The sequence below is a fragment of the Pleurodeles waltl genome, chromosome 12 (genome assembly GCF_031143425.1).
Source record: "Pleurodeles waltl isolate 20211129_DDA chromosome 12, aPleWal1.hap1.20221129, whole genome shotgun sequence".
In the NCBI taxonomy this organism is placed as follows: domain Eukaryota; kingdom Metazoa; phylum Chordata; class Amphibia; order Caudata; family Salamandridae; genus Pleurodeles; species Pleurodeles waltl.
The window spans coordinates 634,253,623-634,277,510 of record NC_090451.1 but is presented as its reverse complement, the minus strand read 5'-3'; the positions used below and the strand labels follow the sequence as shown (position 1 = coordinate 634,277,510).

The window sequence follows — 23,888 nt, the reverse complement described above, 5'->3', positions numbered from 1 at the left end:
TGTGCTTGTTTTTTTTTTTTTTTTACACAAATGTGATACCGAAATTAGAGGGGAATAATCTGTGTACTGTGCACAAGACTGGAAAGATTAGAAAACCTGATAGAACCAAATGTCTCGGGACTGGAAAGCAAAGATCTATTCCACTGTAAAAAAAAAAACAAAAAACTAGGAGGTTTTGTGAGAGGCCAATAGCACAGAAACAATAACAATATATCAGGTAGATACATAACAAACTCCGCCACAGCCCTTCTTTTCCATCAGGCACACATAGCTGTCATTTCCTGATAGTTCGAGCCACGACTTCTCTAACTGCCTGTACCTAGATGTATTCTCCAGTTATACTGTATAGTCAAGTGGAGTCCGCAAATCAACTGCAGATCACCTTCTCCATTGCCCTTCTGTTTTTGCTTAGGTTAAACCTTCAAATGCTCAGGCTGAGCAAATAACCGATGTCGAGCGTAACATCAACACCATTGTACGGTATTTCTATGAACATTCAACAGTGCATGGGAACACGAAGACTGTCACCGTAGAAGAATTCAAAACTATGTTGCTGACAAATTTCCCCAACTGCATCAAGGTAAAGGCTTATTTTTCCCTAAACTTGCTCTCTCTGTCCTCCTGCATTTCACACCGCTAAGCTTTGTGTGGCAGCACAATGTCTACAGAGTGGGGCTCGGGCTCCACCAGGCAAGACTACAAGGCATGTTAATAATACTATATGCCCTGTTGTGAATCAAGGATACAAAAGTAGTGTTTTTTTATGTGTGAGCATGCACACACACCAGTAAGTATTTGAGATACTAAGAGGTCCTTCTTACTGTTTTCTGCCCTGTCGAACATGCTTCTGGCTCCCATCTACAGCTCTGACTACCTTTATCATCCCTGCCCTGAGGATGTCTAAAGACCCTGTCTGTACCCTGCTATCAATAGAGCCTTTTCAATGAACTGTGCACACTGAAGAAACACGCGAGATTGCTAGCAGATCAGGGGGGGGGGGGGGAATGTGTAAGCTAGGAAAGATTGAACAGTGTGCAGGTGCATACATTGATAAGTATATTTCCATTTGAGAGGTTCTTGGATAGCTTATGGATCTAGAGCCTAATTTACAAAGCTTTTTGCATGCGTAGGTATAAATTACTTTTGAAATTCCAGGGGAAGCCAGTGCATACCAGACCTGCGCAGGCCCTAAACATCATATAGGCAGTCCTGTCTCAAAGGATCACTCTTCTACTTACGACTGAAGTTTTCATACCTAAATTTTACCTCGAAGAGACTACAAAAAAAAGGATCTGAATGGTTTGTAGGTGTCACCACATTACTCTTGAAAGGAAGAAAGGTGAAATGTGTCTAGAGCAAACTAAGGACTGCTCTTCAAAGATAAATAATTTACAAAAATAGAAATACAGTATGTAGCATCATATTAGAGCACTCGTATAGCGCTCACACCCCCTTCGTGGGGCATCAAAATTCTTATCCACATTGATAGCAAACTGCTAAATCGAAGTTCATTAAATACTGTATAAACTACCATCAAAATATTAGGTACCCCAAGACAGGTTCAACCGACGAAAAAATTAAAATCTTGCACTACCTCTCATAAAGAAGCAGTGTAGGGGCTGCCAAATGAATATGAGTAGTGAACTGTTTGAGCAGCTTTGGAAAACCACTTTGCTCTATTTCAAGCAATTTAGCTCTATCGATGTTCAAGCAGAGCAAATTTTTATTTCTTGCTATCACAAACCCCTGCAATCACCAACTGAGCTGACTTTAAAAATAATGCATCCTGTTTTAATACAGAAAGTGAAGATGTTTTGTACCCTTGTGCTTCTGCCACAAGATGAACAGGTAGATAAATAGACTTCTCAATAGCAAGAGAATGCACTTTGGAAAACCAAACAAGTCTGATCACCTGATAATGAGTACTGTGGTCTGAAGACCGCCGTACTGACTTTGGTGCGATCGCCGCATCCTGTGGTTGTTCGACTGCCCAGTTTGAATGGTGGTGGTAGGACTGCCATAGGACCACTGCCACCGCCAACTCTTGGCCCACCGTGGCAGCAGCAGTCAGGAGAGCAGTGGAATATGGAGGCGGTGGCTCTGCTTTTCTACTGACCTTTTCACGGTGGGGACACCGCCATAAAATGGTCGGCCGAAAGGCGGAGGGGGGGGGGCTGGTGGGGGGTGCTCCAGCTCTGATATTGCCCATGTTGTAGACAGTGCACTGGCCTTCCTGCCAGCACAGTCAGTATGCGCACTGTCTGCCATGGCAAGAATTCGCATACCGACTGTGCTGGCGGTGTAATCCGTATAGCTGTCACTGACCTCTGCTCTCCCTTAGAGCCGAAGTCAATGTCGCAGTGACTGCGCCTCCAGCCCTGTGGGAACATTATAATGCAGCGGTCGAGAGACCGCCGGCTTGGCAGCATCCTCCCGACTGCCGCATTGGCGGTATGGCGGTCTGACTGCCAGGGTCGTAATTAGGGCCTGAGTTTCCATTCTGCACAAGAAGAAAAGCACTATTGCCTCCATGACATACCAAAAACAATAAACCGTAATTAAGGGCTGAATTGTGTTTCCCTATCTACGTATTGCCAAATAGGCAATTTTAAAATCTCGCAAAAAAAGAGAACGGTGATTTTTTGGATACAACCAGAGTAGAAACAAGTATGTTACTGGAGAAGAGAGTAGGAAAACTTGAACTGGCAAAGAAGATTTTCTGTGAGAGACTAGTAGAAACACTAAGGGCATGATTTAGATCTTAGTGGTGTTACCACCAAGCTGCAGAGGCGGCGGCCTGAGATGACAGTTAAGCCGGTGGTGTTCTGCCCGCCAGATTTAGATGTATCGCGGCTGAGCTAAAGACCGCCACAACAGAGTGCTCTTCCTAGCCGTTAGCCAGGCGGGTTCCAGATGCCCATATTTAGATGTTACAGTTGGACAGACTGTGTCCTACCGGTGGTTTGCTGAGGAAGAGAGTAAATTGCTGGACCCAATGGATATCGGACAATGCCAGTGACTGTGGAATACAAGTAAGTCACATACACTCTACCCTTCACATTGCGCCCCCCTGCATCAGGCCTAAAAAGTTTTTTTTTTTTTTTTATAAATTCACTGTGAAAATTGATAATGTTTGCAAATTTTGCTGGGGATAAAAAAAAATAAAAAAAAGCAAGCGCAGCCCCTCGCGCATTCTTATCATTTTTCCGCGAGGTAGGCCAGGTCCTGGGGGCATTCACAAAATATAGGAGGGGGCGTGTAGGGCTCATCACAGCCCCTCGGTCTGCTACCTCCCCGGGGCAATGACTGTTAATATGTGTGGGGCACCCCTAACGCCTCTGGGACCGCCACCTCCCGGGTGCAATCAATTGTTATGTTGGGCACATGTGACAACCCCCCCCTCCGCCCCAACCAGGTACATGCAACCGTCCTCCTGCACTCCCACAGGGACAGGCACCTCCTTAGGGCAATCAACAGTTATATATGCGGGGGCGCCTATGGCTCCTGTACCCCAAGGACTGCCAGCTCCCCAGGGTACCCTTGGGAGATAGTGTAGGAAGCTGGCCTGGTGTGTGGTGAGCACCTATGGTGTTATCACCTTTATAACGGGTCCAGGTATCCCCTGTTAGTGAAGTGTAGGCAGTGTCTAGGAAGCCAGGGCTCTCTAGAGGTGGCTGTGGATGCACAGCCAAGACTTATCTAGGAGACATGTAGAGCTTATGCAATACCACTATAGTCACACCACACTTGCACACCTGAAAGAAACCACACAGTGTTACAAAAATAAAGGTACTTTATTAGAGTAAAACAAATAATAGAATACTGAAGCACACTATTATATACGCAATCAGTAAATAGTATAGAAAGCAATAGGCATTGGTCAAAGCAATGGCAAATAGTGAGGGGCCCTAAGGGAATTGCCAAACCATATACTAAACAAGTGGAATGTGAAAGGCGGTCCCCAACCCAAGGAAGTGGAATCCGTAGAAGGGAGCTGGAGGAACTAGGAACCCCAAGAGGTGAGTACTAGCGTGACCCCCCAGCGACTAGGAGAGCAGGGTAAGTACCTGGTTTTCCCCCAAAACCAACAGGGAGACTTAGGAAAACGATTGTGCAAGACACAACCAAGACTGGAAGAACCCAAAGGTGAATCCTGACAGAAGAGGACCTGCAATGGAAGGGGACCAAGTCCAGTTGGAGTGCCCGGTTGTGGCAGCCACTACCCACCCTTCTGTGGATGCAGGACCAGGTCGAAGGGGGACGAATAAGGTCAGCAGTGCAACACAGGTGCCGAAGAGGAGTTCCGGAAGTGATGCAAATTATGTCCCACATCGGCGGTCGAGATGCAGTCAGTCAATGGTGCTGGAAAAACACCAACAAGCCTTGGCAAATGTAAGAGACAGATGAGAAGGCTTACAAGGCTGAAGAGGACGAGCCAGGTCCAGCAGACGCAACCGGAGGGGAGTCCTGGGTGACCCTCAGCAGCTGAGTCACAAGAAGAGGAGGCAGCCCTTACGGGCAACCCACTGGCAGCAGGTACAAAAGTTGCAGTGGGGCCCACTTAGCACATCTGAAGAGGAGTCCCACATAGCTGAAGCAGCAGGCAGGAGGCTTTGCAGGAATGGGTTCTGGGGGCCGAGGCTACACAGAGCCTGAAGATCCCTTGGAGGAGGAACAAACAAGCCTTGGTAGCTGCAAGAGTCGCAATGTACAGCGGTACTGTCCTGTAAGGAGAGGCACGTGCTTACTATCTCCCACGTTGGACAGCTGGTAGAGAGGACCACTCCAGACCACCACCTGTGATGCAGGATCCGCTCAGTTCTGGAGGAGAGCAGATCCACACAGCCGTTCGTCATTGCAGTTGGTGCCTGCAGATGCAGGGGAGTGACTCCTTCACTCCAAGGGAGATTCCCAGCCAAGGAAAAATTGCAGTTGCTGAAAGGAGCCAAGGAAACAATGTTGCAGAACAGAGTCGTTGCTGTAGTTGCAGATTGTCGGTTCCTAAAGGGTCCAGTTGCAGTCCCACTGCCCAGAAGATGAAGTAAACGATGCAGAGGAGTCCAGCTGGAATCTTGCACGTCGAATCCAAGGACCCACCCAATGAGCAGACCTTAAATAACCCAGGAACGGAGATTGATCACCTTGAACGGTGACCACTTATTAGGAGGAGGGGGTCTGATGTCCCTGACCTGACCTGGCCACTCAGATGCTCTTAGGGGCCTCTGCCCACCTTGTATTCAAGATGCCAGAATCAAGTGGCCCTCTGAAGGAGTTCTGGGTACCACCCCTAGGGTGGAGATGGACAGGGGAGTGGTCACTCCCCTTTCCTTTGTCCAGTTTCGCACCAGAGCAGGGACCGGGTGTCTCTGGACTGGTGCAAACAGGTTCATTCAAGTGGAGTGCAACAAATGTGCCCTTCAAAGCATACCGGTGGCTTGGGGAAGCTACCCTTCCCAAGCCATGTGTAGGAAAATGCCACTGTTGGCATGGTCACCCCTTAACTTTTTGCCTTTTGTTGATGCTAGTTATGATTGAAAGTGTGCTGGGACCCTGCTAACCAGGCCCCAGCACCAGTGTTCCTTCCCTAAAGTTTACCTTTGTCTTCAATTAGCACAGCAAGGGCCCTGTGACCAGGGAAGGTCTCTAAGGGCTGCAGCGTGTATTATGCCACCGTGGGAACCCCTCCCTCAGCACATGCACACTTCCTCACAGTTTGTGTGTGCTGGTGGAGAGAAAATGACTACGTCGACATGGCACTCTCCTCAGAGTGCCATGCCCACAACCCACTGCCTGTGGCATAGGTAAGTCACCCCTCTAGCAGGCATTACAGCCCTGAGGCAGGGTGCACTATATCGCAGGTGAGGGTATAGCTGGATGAGCACTATGCCCCTACAGTGTCTAAGCCATTTTTTTAGACATTGTAAGTGCAGGGTAGCCATAAAGAGTATATGGTCTGGGAGTTTGCCAAACACGAACTCCACAGTTTCATAATGGCTACACTGAATACTGGAAAGTTTAGCATCAAACTTCTCCGCACAATAAATCCACACTGATGCCAGTGTGGGATTTATTGAGAAATACACACAGAGGGCATCTTCGAGAGGCCCTCTGCATACCAACCCAACTACTAGTGCTAGGCTGATCAGTTTCTGCCAGCCTGCCACATCCAGACTGGTTTCTGGCCACATGGGGTGAGTGACTTTGTGCACTCTGTGACCAGGAACAAAGACAGTACTGGGTGGAGGTGCCTCAAAGGCCCAAGCCTGGTGTTACAGCGCCGCAGGGCACTCCAGCTAGTGGAGATGCCTGCCCCCCCTCTGCCCCCCCCCCCCCCACCCCCCCCGGACACAGCCCCCACTTTTTGCGACAAGTCAAGAGGAGATAATGAGAAAAACAAGGAGGAGTCACCCTCCAGCCAGGACAGCCCCTAAGGTGTCCCGAGCTGAGGTGACCCCTGTCTTAGAAAATCCTCCATCTTGCTTTGGAGGATTTCCCCCAATAGGATTAGGGATGTGCCCCCCCCCCCCCTCCCCACAGGGAGGAGGCACAAGGAGCGTGTAGCCACCCTCAGGGACAGTAGCCATTGGCTTTTGCCCTCCAGCCCTAAACACACCCCTAAATAGAGTATTTAGGGCCGACCCTGAACCCAAGAAAACAGATTCCTGATGACCTGAAACAAGGAGGACTGCTGACCTGAAAGCCTCGCGGCGATGATTGAGACAACAACTGACTTGGCCCCAGCCCTACCTGCAACAGCTACGCATCCAGCGGACCACCAACCTCTGCCGACTCAGAGGACTGCCCTGCAACCCAAAGGGCCAAGAAACTCCTGAGGACAGCGGCTGTCTAAACATCCAAGAAGAAATCATCTTTAAAGGGACTCCAGCCTCACTCCGAAAGCGTGAGTCCCCAACACTCTGCACCCGATGCCCCGGCTCATGTCCAGAGAAACCAATACTGCAGCGAGGACCCCCAGGCGACTCCCACGACGTGGACACCCTGAGACGACCTCCCTTCACCCCCACGGTGACGCCTGCAGAGAGAATCCAGAGGCTCCCTCTGACCGCGACTGCCCGGTAACAAAGAACCCGACGTCTGGAAGAAGCACTGCACCCGCGGCCCCCAGCCCCAAGAGAAACCAACTACCGGTGCAGGAGTGACCAGCAGGCGGCCCTCATCGTTACCCGAGAAGCCCCCCTGTGCCCTGCCTGCATTGCCAGAGTGACCCCCGGTACCCTTCATTGATTTCTATCTAAAACCAGACACCAACTTTGCACACTGCACCCGGTCGCCCCTCTGCCGCTGAGAGTGTATTTTGTGTGCCTGTTAATGAACCCCCCCCTCCACAAGTGCTCTACAAAAACCCCCTGGTCTGCTCCCCGAGGACCCAGGTACTTACCTGCTAGCAGACTGGAACCAGAGCACCCCTAGTCTCCATAGGCGCCTATGTTATTTGGGCCCTACTTTGACCTCTGCACCTGACCGGCCCTGTGTTGCTGGGTGTTTGGGGTTGCCTTGAACACCCAATGGTGGGCTGCCGGAGACTGAACTTGTAAGTGCTTTACTTACCTGATAAACTAACTTGTACTTACCTCCCCCAGGAACTGTTGATTTTTGGTCTGTGTCCACTTTTAAAATAGCTTATTGCCATTTTTGCCAAAACTGTGTACCTTATTTTTTACTTTAAAGTTTCATACATACCTATGCCAAGTACCTTACAATTTATGTATTTACTTGAATTCTGAATCTTGTGGTTCTAAAATAAATTAAGAAAATAATATTTTTCTATTAAAAAAAAAAAACTATTGGCCTGGAGTTAAGTCTTTGTGTGTGTTCCCATTTATTGCCTGTGTGTGTACAACAAATGCTTAACACTACCCTCTGATAAGCCTACTGCACGACCACAGTACCACAAAATAGAGCATTAGTATTATCTAATTTTGCCACTGTCATCCTTTAAGGGGAACCCTTGGACTCTGTGCACACTATCTCTCACTTTGAGATAGTATATACAGAGCCAACTTCCTACACCATGTAACACCTACTTCCAAGGGATAGGGTGCTGTCTCCCTTTCCCACAGGAAATCCTTTGTTCTGCCTTCCTCTGCCTGAGATGGTCAAGCAACAGGAGGGCAGAAACCTATCTGAGGGGGTGGCAGCAGCGCGGGCTGCCTGGAAAACCCCAAAAGATTAGTATAAGCAATGCTGGGGGCCCTGTAAGGAGCCCCCAGAGTGCATGGAATCATACAGCCGATACTGGCAACAGTATTGGGGTATGATCCCGACATATTTGATAGCAAACATGCCCAGGTTCGAAGTTACCATTAAGTAGCTGGACATAGGTAGTGACCTATGTCCAGTACATGCGTAAAATGGCTTCCCTGCACTTACGAAGTCCAGTAAAATGGTGCTGGAGTTCGTGGGGGCACCTCTGCTCATATTGGGCTGCTCTAACACACAGGTACCTGTACCCTGCCCTCTGAGCTAGGAAAGCGTGCCAAAGGGGTGACTTACAGTGACCTAGTGCAGTGACCCATAGTGAAAGGGTGCGTGCACCTTTTCACGCAGGCTGCAATGGCAGGCCTGCAGACACATTTTGTATGGGCTCCTAAAGGTGGCACAATACATGCTGCAGCCCCTGAAGGTTCCCCTGGTGCCCCAATGCCCAGGGTACCTAGGTAACACATACTAGGGACTTATCACCAGTATGCCAATTGTAGGGTGTGCAAAGTTCTAAGCAACCAAATTTAGAGGGGGAGAGCACAATCACTGGCGTGTACTGGTTAGCAGGATCCCAGTCAAAGCAGACAAAACACGACTGCAGGCAAAACTGCACTTTCAGCAAGCGGGAGCTGTCAAACAACTCCCACTTGCTGAAAGCGTAGTTTTTTATCTCTTTCCCTTGCACACATGTTAGCTTGCAGGGTAAGAGACGAAAACATATCTCCTGCACACAGGCAATTGCTTTTACACCCAATTTGGCAGAAAGGTAGCTCTTGGTCTGTAGATGACCCTTTTTCCTATTTGGTGTAAATCCGTTCGGTAGTTCAGGAGAAATTAAAAGAAATCCAAATGTGTGTAAATAGAGTTGTGACAACTTCGCGAATACCGAAGATTTTGTGGAGAGATCTGACTGGCTGCCAGCACTTCAACCAGGAAGTGTTGGCAGCCATTTTGAGACTTGGTTTCAGCCGAGTCGCAAAAATAAACATAAAAAAAAAAAAAAGGGCAGGATACCTTTACCCTACCTCACTAACCTTGGTGCCAGGGTTCCCTAGGGACCCCCTCAGAACTAAAAAGCATTAAAAAAAGAAAACGCAGCGAAGATCGTGACTTTTCCCAAATTTTGCCGCAAGTTTAAAAAAAAAAAGCAGTGTCTCCCACGCTTGCTTTTATTTTTGTCTGAGATGGTCTAGGCCCCGCAGGCATTACCAGTAAATAGGAGGTAGACCCACGGGGTCCTCCCCCTACGGCTTATCAAAGCCCCGGGGTCCGCCACCTCCCGTGGGGCACTTCTAATTAATTATGAGGGGGATGCCCTCACGGTGCGCCCGGGGACTGCCACCTCTCTGGGCCCCAAAGTTTATAAATTAATGTGAGGGTGGCTCACGTGCCCCCCGCAGTCCAGAGGAACCCCACCTCTCCGCGGCACTGAAAAATATGTATGCGGGTCTGCTTGCTCCCCGGGGACTGCCACCTTCCTGGGACAAAGGATCTTAAATGAATGCAGGGGGAGTGCTCCCCCCCCCCCCCCCCAAACAGCCCCAGGGATTGCCACTTTCCTAAAACAATTCAAACAATTAATTGGGGGGTCCACGCGGCCATCCCGGGGACCGCTACTTCCATTGGGCTGAAATAAAATAATGAAGGGGTTCCATTACGGGCTCTGGGAACCTCCACCTCTCCGGGACTAAATTAACTAATGGAGGAGGGGAAGCGCCACCCCTCTCGTGGAAACATAGATGGCCCTGAGGACCGCAACCCCCCAGGGCCGGCTCCTGCTACCTCACGAGGTGCCCACCCTCAGGAGGTAGCTGTTTGCTTTTGCTTGGTGGGAGCTGATGGCTCCCACCAAGCAAAAGCAAGCATAACTCTGCTTCCTGCAAGCGGGAGCTTTAAAACAGCTCCCGCTTGCAGAAAGCAGAGTTTTTATCTGTTTCCTTGCATGCAAATAAACATGCAGGGAAACAGATAAAAAAAATTGCTCTCGTACGCAGGAGTAAGGAGCTGGCTGGGACCGCTGGGGCCTTGCAGCTTCCCCTGCAGTCCCCATAGGCATTTCCTTGTCATCCTTTACAAAGCTGTAGTGTAGGAGATGCACTATACATTTAGCCAAGGAGTTAGCACTCTCTAATTAGCCAGTAGAAAGTTTTGCAGTTGGGTAGACATTACCATAAAATGGTGGCCTTTTCTTGGATAAATATCCATACCAGGATTCATTCTGGCACAAAGGTCACTTTACAGAAATCAAACCTCAGCAGCAAGCACTTAAAGATACAAAGAAGGTGCCCACGTTGAAGCTCCACTTCTGTAAAGTACTAATCAGCCTGACTTTGTGTGCATGGCTAAGGCGAAACAAGCGTGTATTCTCTGCATTTCCACCATGAAAAGTTATCTGTAATCCTTAATAGAGGTTTTTGCATCCTTACCTTTTTTTAGCTCAATAATTCATGTAAAATCTGTGACGAATGGGTTTTTTCTTATCAAATGCTGCTTAGACCCAACCCTGCACTGCGCAAGGCCATAGGTTGTGTGGGTGATTATAGGGGGTTTACTGTGGCCAGCCCCCACTTTGGCAGTAAGGTAATTTTAGCTCGTGCCCTTGCCTTGCACTGCTAATTACCTCACAAATTACAGCACTCGTGACATCTTTGATAACATCATTGATGATATCAATGTAACATTTGCAGTAAAAAAATTAACCCAAAAACTGTGCTTGGCGGTGGCCAAGTTATAGTTACTTGAGATAATTATAACTAGAACAGGTGAAATTCTATGGTTTTGTACATTTAAAATATGAACCTAACTATAACATCTCTGCAACCTTTGGTTTTCTTTTAAGTGAATTTCACAGTTATTTGTAATTCTATTTCCTAACCATAAACCTCCCCCCCGCAACCTATGTTTTTTTAATATATAATACAACCCACTGGGGGTCACCAGTAGGTATAGTTAGGACCAAGTTTCTATAGTTCCAAGTTTGACTTGGCTATATCTTTGGTGCCGTTTGACGAATCTTCATGACTTTTTCCAAAAAAGTGTCCTCTAGGAAATTGTTGTGCATGGAAAGCTTTAGGGTGATCCGTTAAAAGAGGGCCAAGAAAAAGGGGGAGGGGGTAAAAAAGTGTTGTTTCCCATGTTAATTTCCGTATAGATTTTCATACGACTGCAGCCCGAACTGCTGAACGGAATTACACCAAACTTGGTCCAGAAAGTGCCCTTTTTGTTATTTGGTGTAAATCCCTTCAGTAGTCTTGGAGATATCTGAAGAAAACTACATTTGTATATCTGGGTCGAGCCTAAGCACAGATCTCATGACGAGATGTGATTGGCTGCCAGCCCTTCAACCAGGAAGTGCTGACAGCCATCTTGGGACCAGTATACATGATAGCACCCTACTGAAGTGCTTTGTCGCTGTTTGAGAATTCAGAAAATATGTCCTCATTTATTTATTTCTATTTACATTTTTTGTAATTTCTCAAGGACAATGTTAAGTTCAGACAAAAATACATAGACAAAGTAATAAAAATAAATAAACCCCTGCAACAAACCACTCACTCTTATTCACAAATGGACCTCACTCAAACCACACTCACTCACAATCTACCTAAAATAAACCAACCCATTATAAATACAGCTATAGGGTAATCTCTTTCAACATGTTCTATTTATGTTCTTCTCCAAGAGTAAAGGATAGAAACAATTTGTTTAGTCCAAGTCTCTTATGCTTATATTTCTTTTTTTTTAAAGGGCCCAGTGACTCTGCCAGATTGCAACAATAATCCCACAACTTCGTTGGTTTATGGATCCAAGATGCCATTTTGTCTGAACTACACACGGTCCTTTGTTAGCTCCAGCCAAGTCAGAGCAAACACTCTGCTTCCAGCGGGCAAGAGCTGTCAAAGTGCTCATGCACGTTTGAACCAGAAGTTTCATCTCTTTCCCTGCCAGCAGAGAGGTCCGGGAGCCGCCTGGGACCGCAGGGCCTTATGGCTCTCCTCTTGGTCCCATTGCACACTGGGTGCCCTAGGGCACCCAGGAGATGTGGCCGGGTGCCGGGGAATGTGGTCCCCAGGGCTGAGATCAGGGAGGGGAGGGGGGATACCGGCCCCCCTCTTTTAATAAGTGTGTTTACCCTGCGATTCCCTACTATAAAATGATCTGAAATCCTTTGTGGAAATGAAAGCATCACTGATCTATTGAAGGGCAATCTGTATGTACCCTGATGAGTGGGCTCTTTCTTGTCCTCTCCTGGTGAGAGCAGAGTCCATAATTTCCCCCTTTATCTTGCTACGAGTAGGCAAATGTGCAAATCACCTGGAAGCTCCACCCGCTTGGCCCCGCACCATCTACCTTAGTAGTATGCAGAGGTCTTCCTGCCTTTCACCTAGATGATGGCCCGCTTACCAAAGTGCCCCCCAGTGTTTTTGCTGCCCGTTTTGGTGGTGCTTTCTTGATGCGGAGGAAAAACAAAGAAGCCCTTAAGTCATATAGATAACAGGAAGGACACTTGTTTGGTAGAGATTTACATCTTTGTAGTCTTGTTGTCCTTTTTATAGGAGGATTCATGTTATCACACATTTCTAGATAAAGACCTACCAGGAATAATCAAATTGTCAAAACACACACAAGGTCCCTGGTGACATTTCCTTGTTCTCCATTACGCAGCTGTAGTGTAGAATACGTACTGGACATTTACCCAAGGAGGCATAAAGAACTCCACTTGGGTAGATATTTTGTCCAAAACTGTGGATAAAAAGGCAGGTGGGGTTCCTTTGTGGCAGTCATTCACAGCTACTGACACACCCATACAGAAACTCACATACCCAGTCATGGATGCAACTTCAGAGATTCACTCAGACACTCGTTCACCCACGCACAGACCCACTCAGTCTCATGTATCCAATCACAGACCTACTCATACACCTGCATGCCCACTCACGCATGGCCTAAGCTGTGCCTGGCACGGGGGTTCAGTAGTTAGAGCGGATTGGCCGCACATGTCGGAATCATATCCCAATACTGTTGCCAGTATTGGAAGTATGATTCATGCACTCTGTGGGCTCCTTAGAGGACCGCCAGCATTGCTCCTACCAACCTTCTGGGGTTTTCTGTGCAGCCCAAGCTGCTGCCACCCCTCAGACCAGTTACTGCTCTTCTGCTGCTTGATCAGCCCAAGCCCAGGAAGGCAGAACAAAGGATTTCCTTTAGGAGAGGAGGGGGGGGTAATACCCTCTCCCTTTGGAAAAAGGTGTTACATGGCTTGGGAGGGGTTGCCTCCCCAAGCCACTGGTGTGCTTTGAAGGGCACATTTGGTGCCCTCCGTGCATAAACCAGTCTGCACTGGTTCAGGGACTTCCAGTCCCTGCTCTGGCACGAAACTGGACAATGGAAAGGGGAGTAACCACTCCCCTGTCCATCACCACCCCAGGGGTGGTGCCCAGAACTCCTCCAGAGAGTCCCTTGATTCTGCCATCTTCAATCCAAGGTGGGCAGAGGCCTCTGGGAGCATCTGAGTTGCCAGGTCAGGCTAGGTGACCAATCTCCCTTCAAGGGCTATTTAGGGTCTCCCTTTTGGGTGGGTCCTCAGATTCGACTTGAAAGATTCCAGCAGGACTCCTCTGCAACCTCTACTTCGTCATCTGGCAACTGAAACTGCGACTGGACCCTCCAGAAACTGACAATCTGCATCCACGACGAAGACTCTGCTTGCAACATTTTTTCCACAGCTCCTTCCAGCTTCTGCAACATTTCCCTGGCTATGCATCCTCTGAGGATGGCAAGTCTTCAATCTGCATGAGAAGGAAGAAGGAATCTCCCTTGGAGTGAAGGAGTCACTCCCCTGCATCCGCAGGCACCACCTGCAATGAAAAATGGCTGTGTGGATCTCCTCTCATCCTGAGCTGCATGGATCCTACATCACAGGTGGTGGTCTAGGGTGGTCCCCTTTGTCCTCTCTAACAGCTGTCCGACTTTGGTGAAGGTAAGCCCTTCCCTTCACACGCAGGACAGTACCCTCTTGCACCACGTCTCTTGCAGCTACCAAGGCTTGTTGGCATCTCCTTCAAGGGATCTTCAGGCTCTGTGTAGCCTCAGCCCACAGCATTCTTCCCTGCGACGCACAGCCCTCTGCATGCTTCTCCTGCGGCGTGGGACCCTTCTTCAGTTGTGCTGCGTGGCCTACTCTGCAACTCCTAGGTCCTCTTCCAGTGGGTCTCCTGTGGGGGCGGCCCATTTCTTCTGTGAACTCTTTGCATTGCTAAGTGTCCCCTGAGACTCTTACCCCCTCCCCCCCCCAACCGGGTTAAGTCCTACTGGACCTTGTTGGACCCCGGCAGTTCCACTATTCCACTACCCCGACTCTTGCTTTTGCCAAGGGAGGTTTGTGGCTTTTTCACGCCACAGACAGACTGCAATCTTCCATCCAGCTTGGGACGTCTACTGCATCTTCCAGGAACTCTTCACTGGCTCCAGGGCTGCATTGCTGACCGTCTACGCCCTACCGCCGACCAACTCCTGCAACCACAGATGGGTAGGTAATGGCTCCTGCCACCACCGGACACTTCTGGACTTCGTCCCCTTCTTTTTCAGGTCTTCCTCTTCAGGAATCCACCACTGGCTTCTTGCAGTCTTGTCTAGGTGTTGCATTATCTCCATTTTAGTCCTTTTGTTAGTTTAGGGACAATCCAGTAACTTACTCCTTTCTTTCTGTTCGCTGGGGGCACTTTGGTATTTACCATTAGAGTTTCCTCGTTCCCCCAGCTCCCCTCTACCGATTCCACTTACCTAGGTGGGGGTCTGGCATTCGCATTCCATTTTTTTAGTATATGGTTTGGGCTCCCCCTACGGTCACTATTGTCTATTGCTATTGCACTGTTTTCTACTACAATTTATGCCTATTTCTGATTTACTAGTGTACATACCTGGTGTGCTTACTTACCTCCTGTTGGGGGTATTGCCTATCTAGTATTTTTTTTTTAGTAATTGTGTCACTAAAATAAAGTACCTTTTATTTTTGTAACACTGAGTGTTTTCTTTCATGTGTGTAAGTGCTGTATGACTACGGTGGCATTGCATGAGCTTTGCATGTCTCCTAGATAAGCCTTGGCTGCTCATCCACAGCTGCCTCTAGAGAGCCTGGCTTCTAGACACTGCCTACACTTAACTAATAGGGGATACCTGGAATAAGGTGGTAGTACCATAGGTACCCATCACACACCAGGCCAGCTTCCTACTGGGATGTTATAATTAAGATCTGAATTTACTCACACAAGACTGTAGAAATTCAGCAGTTATAGCTATAGTTAGCTCAAGTAACTTAAACTTGTGCCCTAAGGTAACTATAACTCGAGTAATCAGCATGCACATATTACATCACTCTTGACATATTTGATAACATAATAATCATATCAATGTAACATTTGCATTTAAATTATTTAGGAGAAAACTGTCCATGGCAGGGTCGTGAGTTAGTTATCTTAGGGCATAAGTTATATTTTCTTATATACATATGTTCGATGGCACGTGTAGCTGCAGATACACATGCTGTGCATTATCCTGCCATCTAGTGTTGGGCTCGGAGTGTTACAAATTGTTTTTCTTTGAAGAAGTCTTTTCGAGTCACGAGATTGAGGGACTCCTCCCCTTTTGGCTCCATTGTGCATGGGCGTCGACTCCATCTTAGATTGTTTTCTTTCCGCCATCGGGTTCGGACGTGTTCCTCTTCGCTCCGTGTTTCAGTTCGGAAAGTTAGTTAAATCTTGGAAAATTTGACGGTATTGTTTGCGTTCGGTATCGGGTTAGTAATAGCAGATCAACACTGAAGAAAAGAAGAGCCCCGGTAGCCCTTCGGAGCTTCCACTCCCCGGCGGGGCCTGATCGGCCCGACCGCGTGCGTCTTCAAGGCTCATGGAACGGACCCCATTCTGCTTCTGCCCCTAATGCCACAATAAGTATCCTTATACAGACCAGCATTTGGTCTGTAATTTGTGTTTGTCCCCCGAACAAAAAGAGGATACCTGCGAGGCCTGTCGGGCATTTTGGTCGAAGAAGACGCTACGGGACCGGAGAGCTCGAAGGCTTCAAATGGCGTCGACGCCGGCAGGACACCACGACTTCGAAGAAGAGGAGACTTTCTCCATTCCTGATTCGGACTCGGACCAAGCCGAAAGTGAGCAGCCGGCGAGGCAACAAACTGTGAGTAAAGCTGCCCCGGCCAAGACTCAAACAAAGATAATGAAAGCCCAGGGGACGCCACTGCCGGCAGGCCATGGCTTAACCCGTAAGCACGGTGACCAACCATCGGCACCGAAAAAGGGCACACACACGTGTCGAAGACATCCAACTCCGGTCGGGATACCGGCACAGAATATACTCGGCACCGAGATACTGGCTCCGACCAAACTCAGCACCGAGATATCGGCACCCGGAAACCGAAAAAGGTGGCTTCGGAGCCAAAAAAGATTGCGGAAAAGGTTCTGGTGCCGAAACACCCAGCCTCGGATCCGAAGCAGAGCTCCTATTCAGAAGAACAAGGCCTTTCATCACAACTACAAGGCCATAAATGTGGACAAGAATTAGAGATGGGAGAGCCAGACTATACACAAAGAAGGCTCCATATTCAGAAGGACACAGGGAAAATAAGAACTCTTCCCCCAATTAAAATGAAACGGAAACTCGCTTTCCAAGAAACAGAAAAACAGCCAAAAGCAAAAGTGGCTAAAGAAAAAACTCCACCACGTTTTTCGCCACAGCACTCACCACAACTGTCACCAATTGCAACACCCCCAATGATGCAATCACCAACGCACACAGGGATGAGCCAGGATGACCCAGATGCATGGGATCTATATGATGCACCAGTATCTGACAATAGTCCGGATTGCTACCCGGCAAGACCATCACCACCAGAAGACAGTACTGCTTACATGCAGGTGGTGTCCAGAGCAGCTACTTTTCACAATGTAGCACTGCATGCAGAACCTATAGAGGATGACTTTTTATTCAATACCCTGTCATCAACACATAGCCAATACCAGAGTCTGCCTATGTTACCAGGCATGTTAAAACATGCGAAACAGGTGTTTCAAGACCCCGTGAAAGGCAGAGCCATCAGACCTAGGGTGGAGAAGAAATACAAACCTCCCCCTACAGACCCTGTGTACATCACGCAACAACTAACACCTGACTCGGTGGTAGAAGGGGCAGCCCGGAAAAGGGTAAACTCACAGACTTCTGGGGATGCACCACCACCGACAAAGAAAGTCGAAAGTTTGATGCAGCAGGAAAAAGGGTTGCAGCACAAGCAGCCAATCAATGGCGTATTGCCAATTCCCAAGCTTTATTGGCAAGATATGACCGGGCTTATTGGGACGAAATGCAACATTTCATTGAACATCTTCCCAAAGAGTTTCAAAAGCGTGCACAACAAGTGGTGGAGGAGGGCCAAAGTATCTCCAACAACCAGATACGATCGGCTATGGACGCAGCGGACACAGCCGCCAGAACAGTGAACACGGCGGTCACTATTCGGAGACACGCATGGCTACGCACCTCCGGATTTAAGCCAGAGATCCAGCAGGCTGTGCTTAATATGCCTTTTAATGGACAACAGTTGTTTGGGCCGGAGATGGATACAGCTATAGAAAAGCTAAAGAAAGACACGGACACGGCCAAAGCCATGGGCGCGCTTTACTCCCCACAGAGCAGAGGCACCTTTAGGAAGCCACACTTTAGAGGGGGGTTTCGAGCCCAAAGCACAGAACCTTCAACCTCACAGACCAGACCTACATACCAGGGCCAATACCAAAGAGGAGGTTTTCGGGGTCAATAAAGGGGTGGACAGTTTCCTAAAACAAGAGGGAAATTCCAGAGCCCAAAAACCCCACAAACTAAACAGTGACTCCAATGTCACAAATCCCCAACACATAACACCAGTGGGGGGGAGACTCACAAATTATTACAAAAATTGGGAAGACATAACTGCGGACTCGTGGGTCCTAGCCATTATCCAACATGGTTATTGCATAGAATTCCTACAATTACCACCAAATGTGCCTCCAAAAGCACACAACATGTCCAAACAGCACTTGGATCTATTACAACTAGAAGTCCAAGCGTTATTACAAAAAGAGGCAATAGAACTAGTGCCCAACCATCAGAAAGGAACAGGTGTTTATTCCCTGTATTTTCTAATACCAAAAAAGGACAAAACACTGACACCCATCTTAGATCTCAGAACACTAAACCTTTACATCAAATCAGATCACTTTCACATGATGACACTTCAAGACGTGATTCCCTTGCTCAAACAACAAGACTACATGTCAACATTAGACCTCAAGGATGCTTACTTCCATATACCCATACATCCTTCCCACTGGAAATACTTAAGGTTTGTAATCCAAGGAGTGCAACACCAATTCAAAGGGTTACCATTCGGGATAACAACAGCACCAAGGGTATTTACAAAATGCCTTGCAGTATAAGCTGCACATATCAGAAGACCGCACATACACGTATTCCCGTACCTAGACGATTAGTTAATAAAAACCAGCACTCAGAAACAGTGTCTTCAACACACAAAATACGTCATAGAAACCCTTCACAAGCTAGGGTTCTCAATAAACTACCTAAAATCACACTTACAACCGTGTCAAATACAACAATACTTAGGAGCAACAATCAACACAGAAAAAGGGATTGCCACTCCAAGTCCACAAAGGGTCCAAGCATTCCAAAACGTAGTACAAAGCATGCACCCAAATCAACAGTATCAAGTAAGGTTTGTGATGAAACTTCTAGGCATGATGTCTTCATGCATAGCCATTGTCCCAAACGCAAGGTTACACATGCGGCCCTTACAACAGTGTCTAGCGACACAATGGACACAAGCACAGGGTCAACTTCAAGATCTAGTGTTGATAGACCGCCAAACACAGTCCTCGCTTCAATTGTGGAATCCTATACATTTAAACCAAGGGCGGCCTTTCCAGGACCCAGTGCCTCAATACGTGATCACAACAGATGCTTCCGTGGTAGGGTGGAGAGCACACCTCAACCAACACAGCATCCAGGGACAATGGGACACTCAACAAAGACAACTTCATATAAATCAACTAGAACTACTAGCAGTGTTTCTAGCATTGAAAGCATTTCAACCATTAATAGCCCACAAACACATTCTTGTCAAAACAGACAACATGACAACAATGTATTAACCTAAACAAACAGGGAGGGACACACTCATCACAGCTGTCTCTCTTAGCACAGAAGATTTGGCATTGGGCGACTCACAATCACATTCGCCTAATAGCACAATACATCCCAGGAATTCAAAACCAGTTGGCCGACAATCTCAGTCGAGATCACCAACAGATACACGAATGGGAACTTCATCCCCAGATACTGCAAACCTACTTTCAGAACTGGGGAACACCGCAAATAGACCTATTCGCAACAAAAGAAAACGCAAAATGCCAAAGCTTCGCATCCAGGTACCCACACCCTCATTCCAAGGGCAATGGGTTATGGATGAGTTGGTAAGGGATATTTGCTTACGCTTTTCCCCCTCTCCCACTCCTTCCGTATCTAGTAAACAAATTGAGTCAAAACAAACTCAAACTAATACTAGTAGCACCAACTTGAGCTCGCCAACCATGGTACAGAACACTACTAGACCTGTCAGTAGTACCTCATATCAAGCTACCAAACAGACCAGATCTGTTAACTCAATTCAGACAACAGATCAGACACCCGAATCCAGCATCGCTCAATCTAGCAATCTGGCTCCTGAAGTCTTAGAATTTGGACATCTAGACCTTTCCCAAGAATGCATGGAGGTCATTAAAAAAGCTAGGAAACCTACTACAAGACATTGCTACGCAAATAAATGGAAAAGATTTGTTTATTACGGTCATAATAATCAAATTCAACCACTGCATGCGTCAACAAAAAACATTGTAAGCTACTTATTACACTTTTACAAAAATCTAAGCTAGCTTTTTCATCCATTAAAATACATCTCACAGCAATTTCTGCCTATCTGCAAATTACACATTCAACATCACTCTTTAGAATCCCAGACATAAAAGCATTTATGGAGGGTCTAAAAAGAATCATTCCCCCAAGAACACCACCATTTCCTTCATGGAATCTCAATATTGTATTAACACGACTCATGGGTCCACCATTTGAACCCATGCACTCTTGTGGGATGCAATACTTAACATGGAAAGTGGCCTTCCTAATAGCTATCACATCTCTTAGAAGAGTAAGTGAAATATAAGCATTTACCATACAGGAACCCTTTATACAAATACACAAACATAAAGTGGTTCTACGCACAAATCCAAAGTTTTTACCAAAAGTTATATCACCGTTCCACTTAAATCAAACTGTGGAACTCCCAGTATTTTTTCCACAACCAGACTCTGTAGCTGAAAGAGCATTACATATTTAGACATCAAAAGGGCACTAATGTATTACATTGATAGAACCAAACAATTTCGCAAAACAATTGTTTGTAGCTTTTCAAAAACCTCATGCAGGAAATCCAATATCCAAACAAGGCATTGCCAGATAGATAGTTAAGTGTATTCAAACATGCTATGTAAAAGCTAAGAGAGACCTGCCTATTACACCAAAGGCACACTCCACTAGAAAGAAAGGCGCCACAATGGCCTTTCTAGGAAATATACCCATGACAGAAATCTGTAAGGCAGCCACATGGTCTACGCCTCATACATTCACGAAACATTACTGTGTGGATGTGTTAACAACACAACAGGCCACAGTAGGACAGGCAGTATTACGGACATTATTTCAAACAACTTCAACTCCTACAGGCTAAACCACCGCTTTTGGGGAGATAACTGCTTACTACTCTATGCACAGCATTTGTATCTGCAGCTACACATGCCATCGAACGGAAAATGTCACATACCCAGTGAACATCTGTTCGTGGCATGAGACGCTGCAGATTCACTTGCGCCCTCCCACCTCCCCGGGAGCCTGTAGCCGTTATAAGTTGATAAAAATAAATTTGTAAATATATATCACTTTTAAACACATCATGTACATACATACTTACTCCATTGCATGGGCACTATTACTATATACACAACTCCTACCTCACCCTCTGCGGGGAAAACAATCTAAGATGGAGTCGACGCCCATGCGCAATGGAGCCGAAAGGGGAGGAGTCCCTCGATCTCATGACTCGAAAAGACTTCTTCGAAGAAAAACAACTTGTAACACTCCGAGCCCAACACTAGATTGCAGGATAATGCACAGCAAGTGAATCTGCAGCGTCTCATGCCACGAACAGATGTACAATGGGTAAGTGACATTTTCCATATATATTTAAGTATGTGGCATAACACTACAGCATGACATTAGACCAACCTTGTGTTGATGGGGAAGCAACCTGTAAGCAGGAAACCAAAGTGAAGAAACTGAGCATTTTCAAAAAAACAAGCTGCAGTCATATATTGAAATTAGCTCGAATTGAAACTGCTCTGGAAACTTAAGAGTACCTGAAGAGTTACAGCTAGAATATGTCCTAGTGGACATACCAGCCGATCTCGGATTTCCAAGCGCACACATTGCAAGCGCACCATAGTTTATGTAACTTGTAATACAGTGTATAGGATACCGTCACGTTTTGACAGGGTATCTGTGCCTAATACATAATAAATACATTTACATACTGTTAAACTACATGGGATTTTTTTTAGTTAGTGCCTATTCTAAAACTCTGACATGGATCTTGCTTTCCTGCACCTGGGTCAAACATCTCAATAGTAAGAAAATATTAGATTTTTTGTGATTCTAAGCCATTTATTAATAAAAATAGTATTTATTATTCTTTGTTCCCCACAGAAAAAAAAGTATTTGGTCCAAGCTCCCCTAACTTGGATAGATGCTCTTGGATCAACTTGCATGTTGGATCCTTTATTTGTAGAAATGAATTCATGCCTCTATTTCATTCTGGTGCAATAGCAGGTTATCAGGGTACCTTTTGAATATGTGTGGGCTTATCTGCCTGTGCCCTGAAAACTATTACAAAAACAAAGAATTCTAGCAAAAACTGAAGTACTATGATAATTTGAAGAGCAAGCAATACTTCACTCGAGGGTTTGGGCTCCTGCTCAAGCTTCTTTCAGCACTATTAGATTGCAACTGTATTCTATGCTGACAGAAGTCTTTTTGTATTACTGGTAACAACTGATTAAGTGGCCCATATGACTACATGTAAAAAACATTTCCATTAGAACTGGACCACCGGAGAAAGGCCTGAAGTGGTATTTGAGCATTAGTTTATGACAGAGGAAGGCTTACATTCGAGAAAATTGGTATGAATGTAATAGCTTGTGATCTGCATTCTCCAAGGTTACCAGTGTTTGAAATAGTTACTTTTTTGGGAGAAGTAAAGGACATGTGCCAAACACTACTCCTATATCCGTAAACGGAGTAGTTATTGTTTCTTGGTTTGAAGTTTGACAACTTTTAGAGAGACCGTGTCAAAATTGGGAGTTGTCATTTTAAGTGGCTGTAAGTACAGAATTGACAATTGAATAAAATTGACCATAAGTGATTATATAATATTTTCAGTAAACACACTGAATTAATTAGGAGACTGACATTTCTTTAATGTGTGGTGCTTCTGTCCTTCTGGTCTTTCTCCTTCCTTTTCCCAACACTCGACTCTTTTCTTTTTACTTATCCTTCGCATCTTTACCCTACTATTCTCTTTCTCTGCATTTCGTTGAACGTTTAATGTTTTCCAATTTCCTTCAACATGGCTTTTTCTCTTTTTATACAGGAGTATTCAGATCCTGGCCAGGTGCTGAAGAGCCTTGATACTAAAAACCAGGAAATTGAATTCTCTGAATACTGGAAGGTAATTGAAAGGTTCGCCAATGATATCAAGAAACAAGAAAAGAAGAAGCGTTGATGGAGCCAGGTTACAGCACAATATCTAGAGGAAGGCAGTCAAAAGAGTGAAAAAGTTGCTGACAGCTTTTGTGGAGAAATGATATAGAGGAGGAAAGACAGTAGGGCTAGTCCACTGTGGAATCGTGAAGTTTCAAGCATGAGCTCAGCTTTTGGGCAAGAGTATAATTTGTGGCATTCTTCCACTATGTGACCCCCTCAAAAAGTTCTTGCTTTTACGTTTCTCAGCAAGGACAATCATAATAATATGGAGAATTTGCTTCTTCCGTATATAGTAATTTTCAATAAAGCTGTTTCTAAAATTGTATATGTAGGTTTTTAATTTCTTTTACTGGTTCATGAAAAAAGACCCACCATCCTCGCTTGTCAATGTCAGAACAAAAAGTTACTGGTACAATCTGTTGATAAAGTAAGGCATGCAAGGACTCTGAGCTCTTCCCAACCAAATTCCTTTCTTTACAATTGTAAGAGCCTTATTCTGAAGGGCTTGGTATAAATGGAGACAAAACCACACAGGGTAAAACCCATTACCACACGGTTGTGGGATTTGCTCAGGCACTTTGTGCCCGATTCAGATTGAGAAGGGAAGGTAACTGCATGGTGGCAATTTTTCCAACCTGTAAAGCTGCATATCATTCCACTTTGTACACTGTTTTGGTGGCGCCTAAGCCACCAGGTAATTACTGGAGGGATCTGTGTAACCAAAACCCTAA

At 46.4% G+C, this 23,888-nt stretch overlaps 1 protein-coding gene across 1 annotated transcript in view; it reads left to right on the top strand.

Moving 5' to 3' along the window:
• The window catches only part of LOC138268444 (protein S100-A16-like), a 78,083-nt gene extending 54,601 nt beyond the window's left edge, over positions 1-23,482 (top strand). The window contains exons 5-6 of the mRNA XM_069218082.1: positions 413-580; positions 23,045-23,482. Of these exons, the coding sequence (XP_069074183.1) occupies positions 413-580; positions 23,045-23,176 (300 nt within the window). The 3' untranslated portion in view covers positions 23,177-23,482. The remainder of the gene's footprint in view (positions 1-412; positions 581-23,044) is intronic.
• The last annotated feature ends 406 nt before the right edge of the window (positions 23,483-23,888 follow it).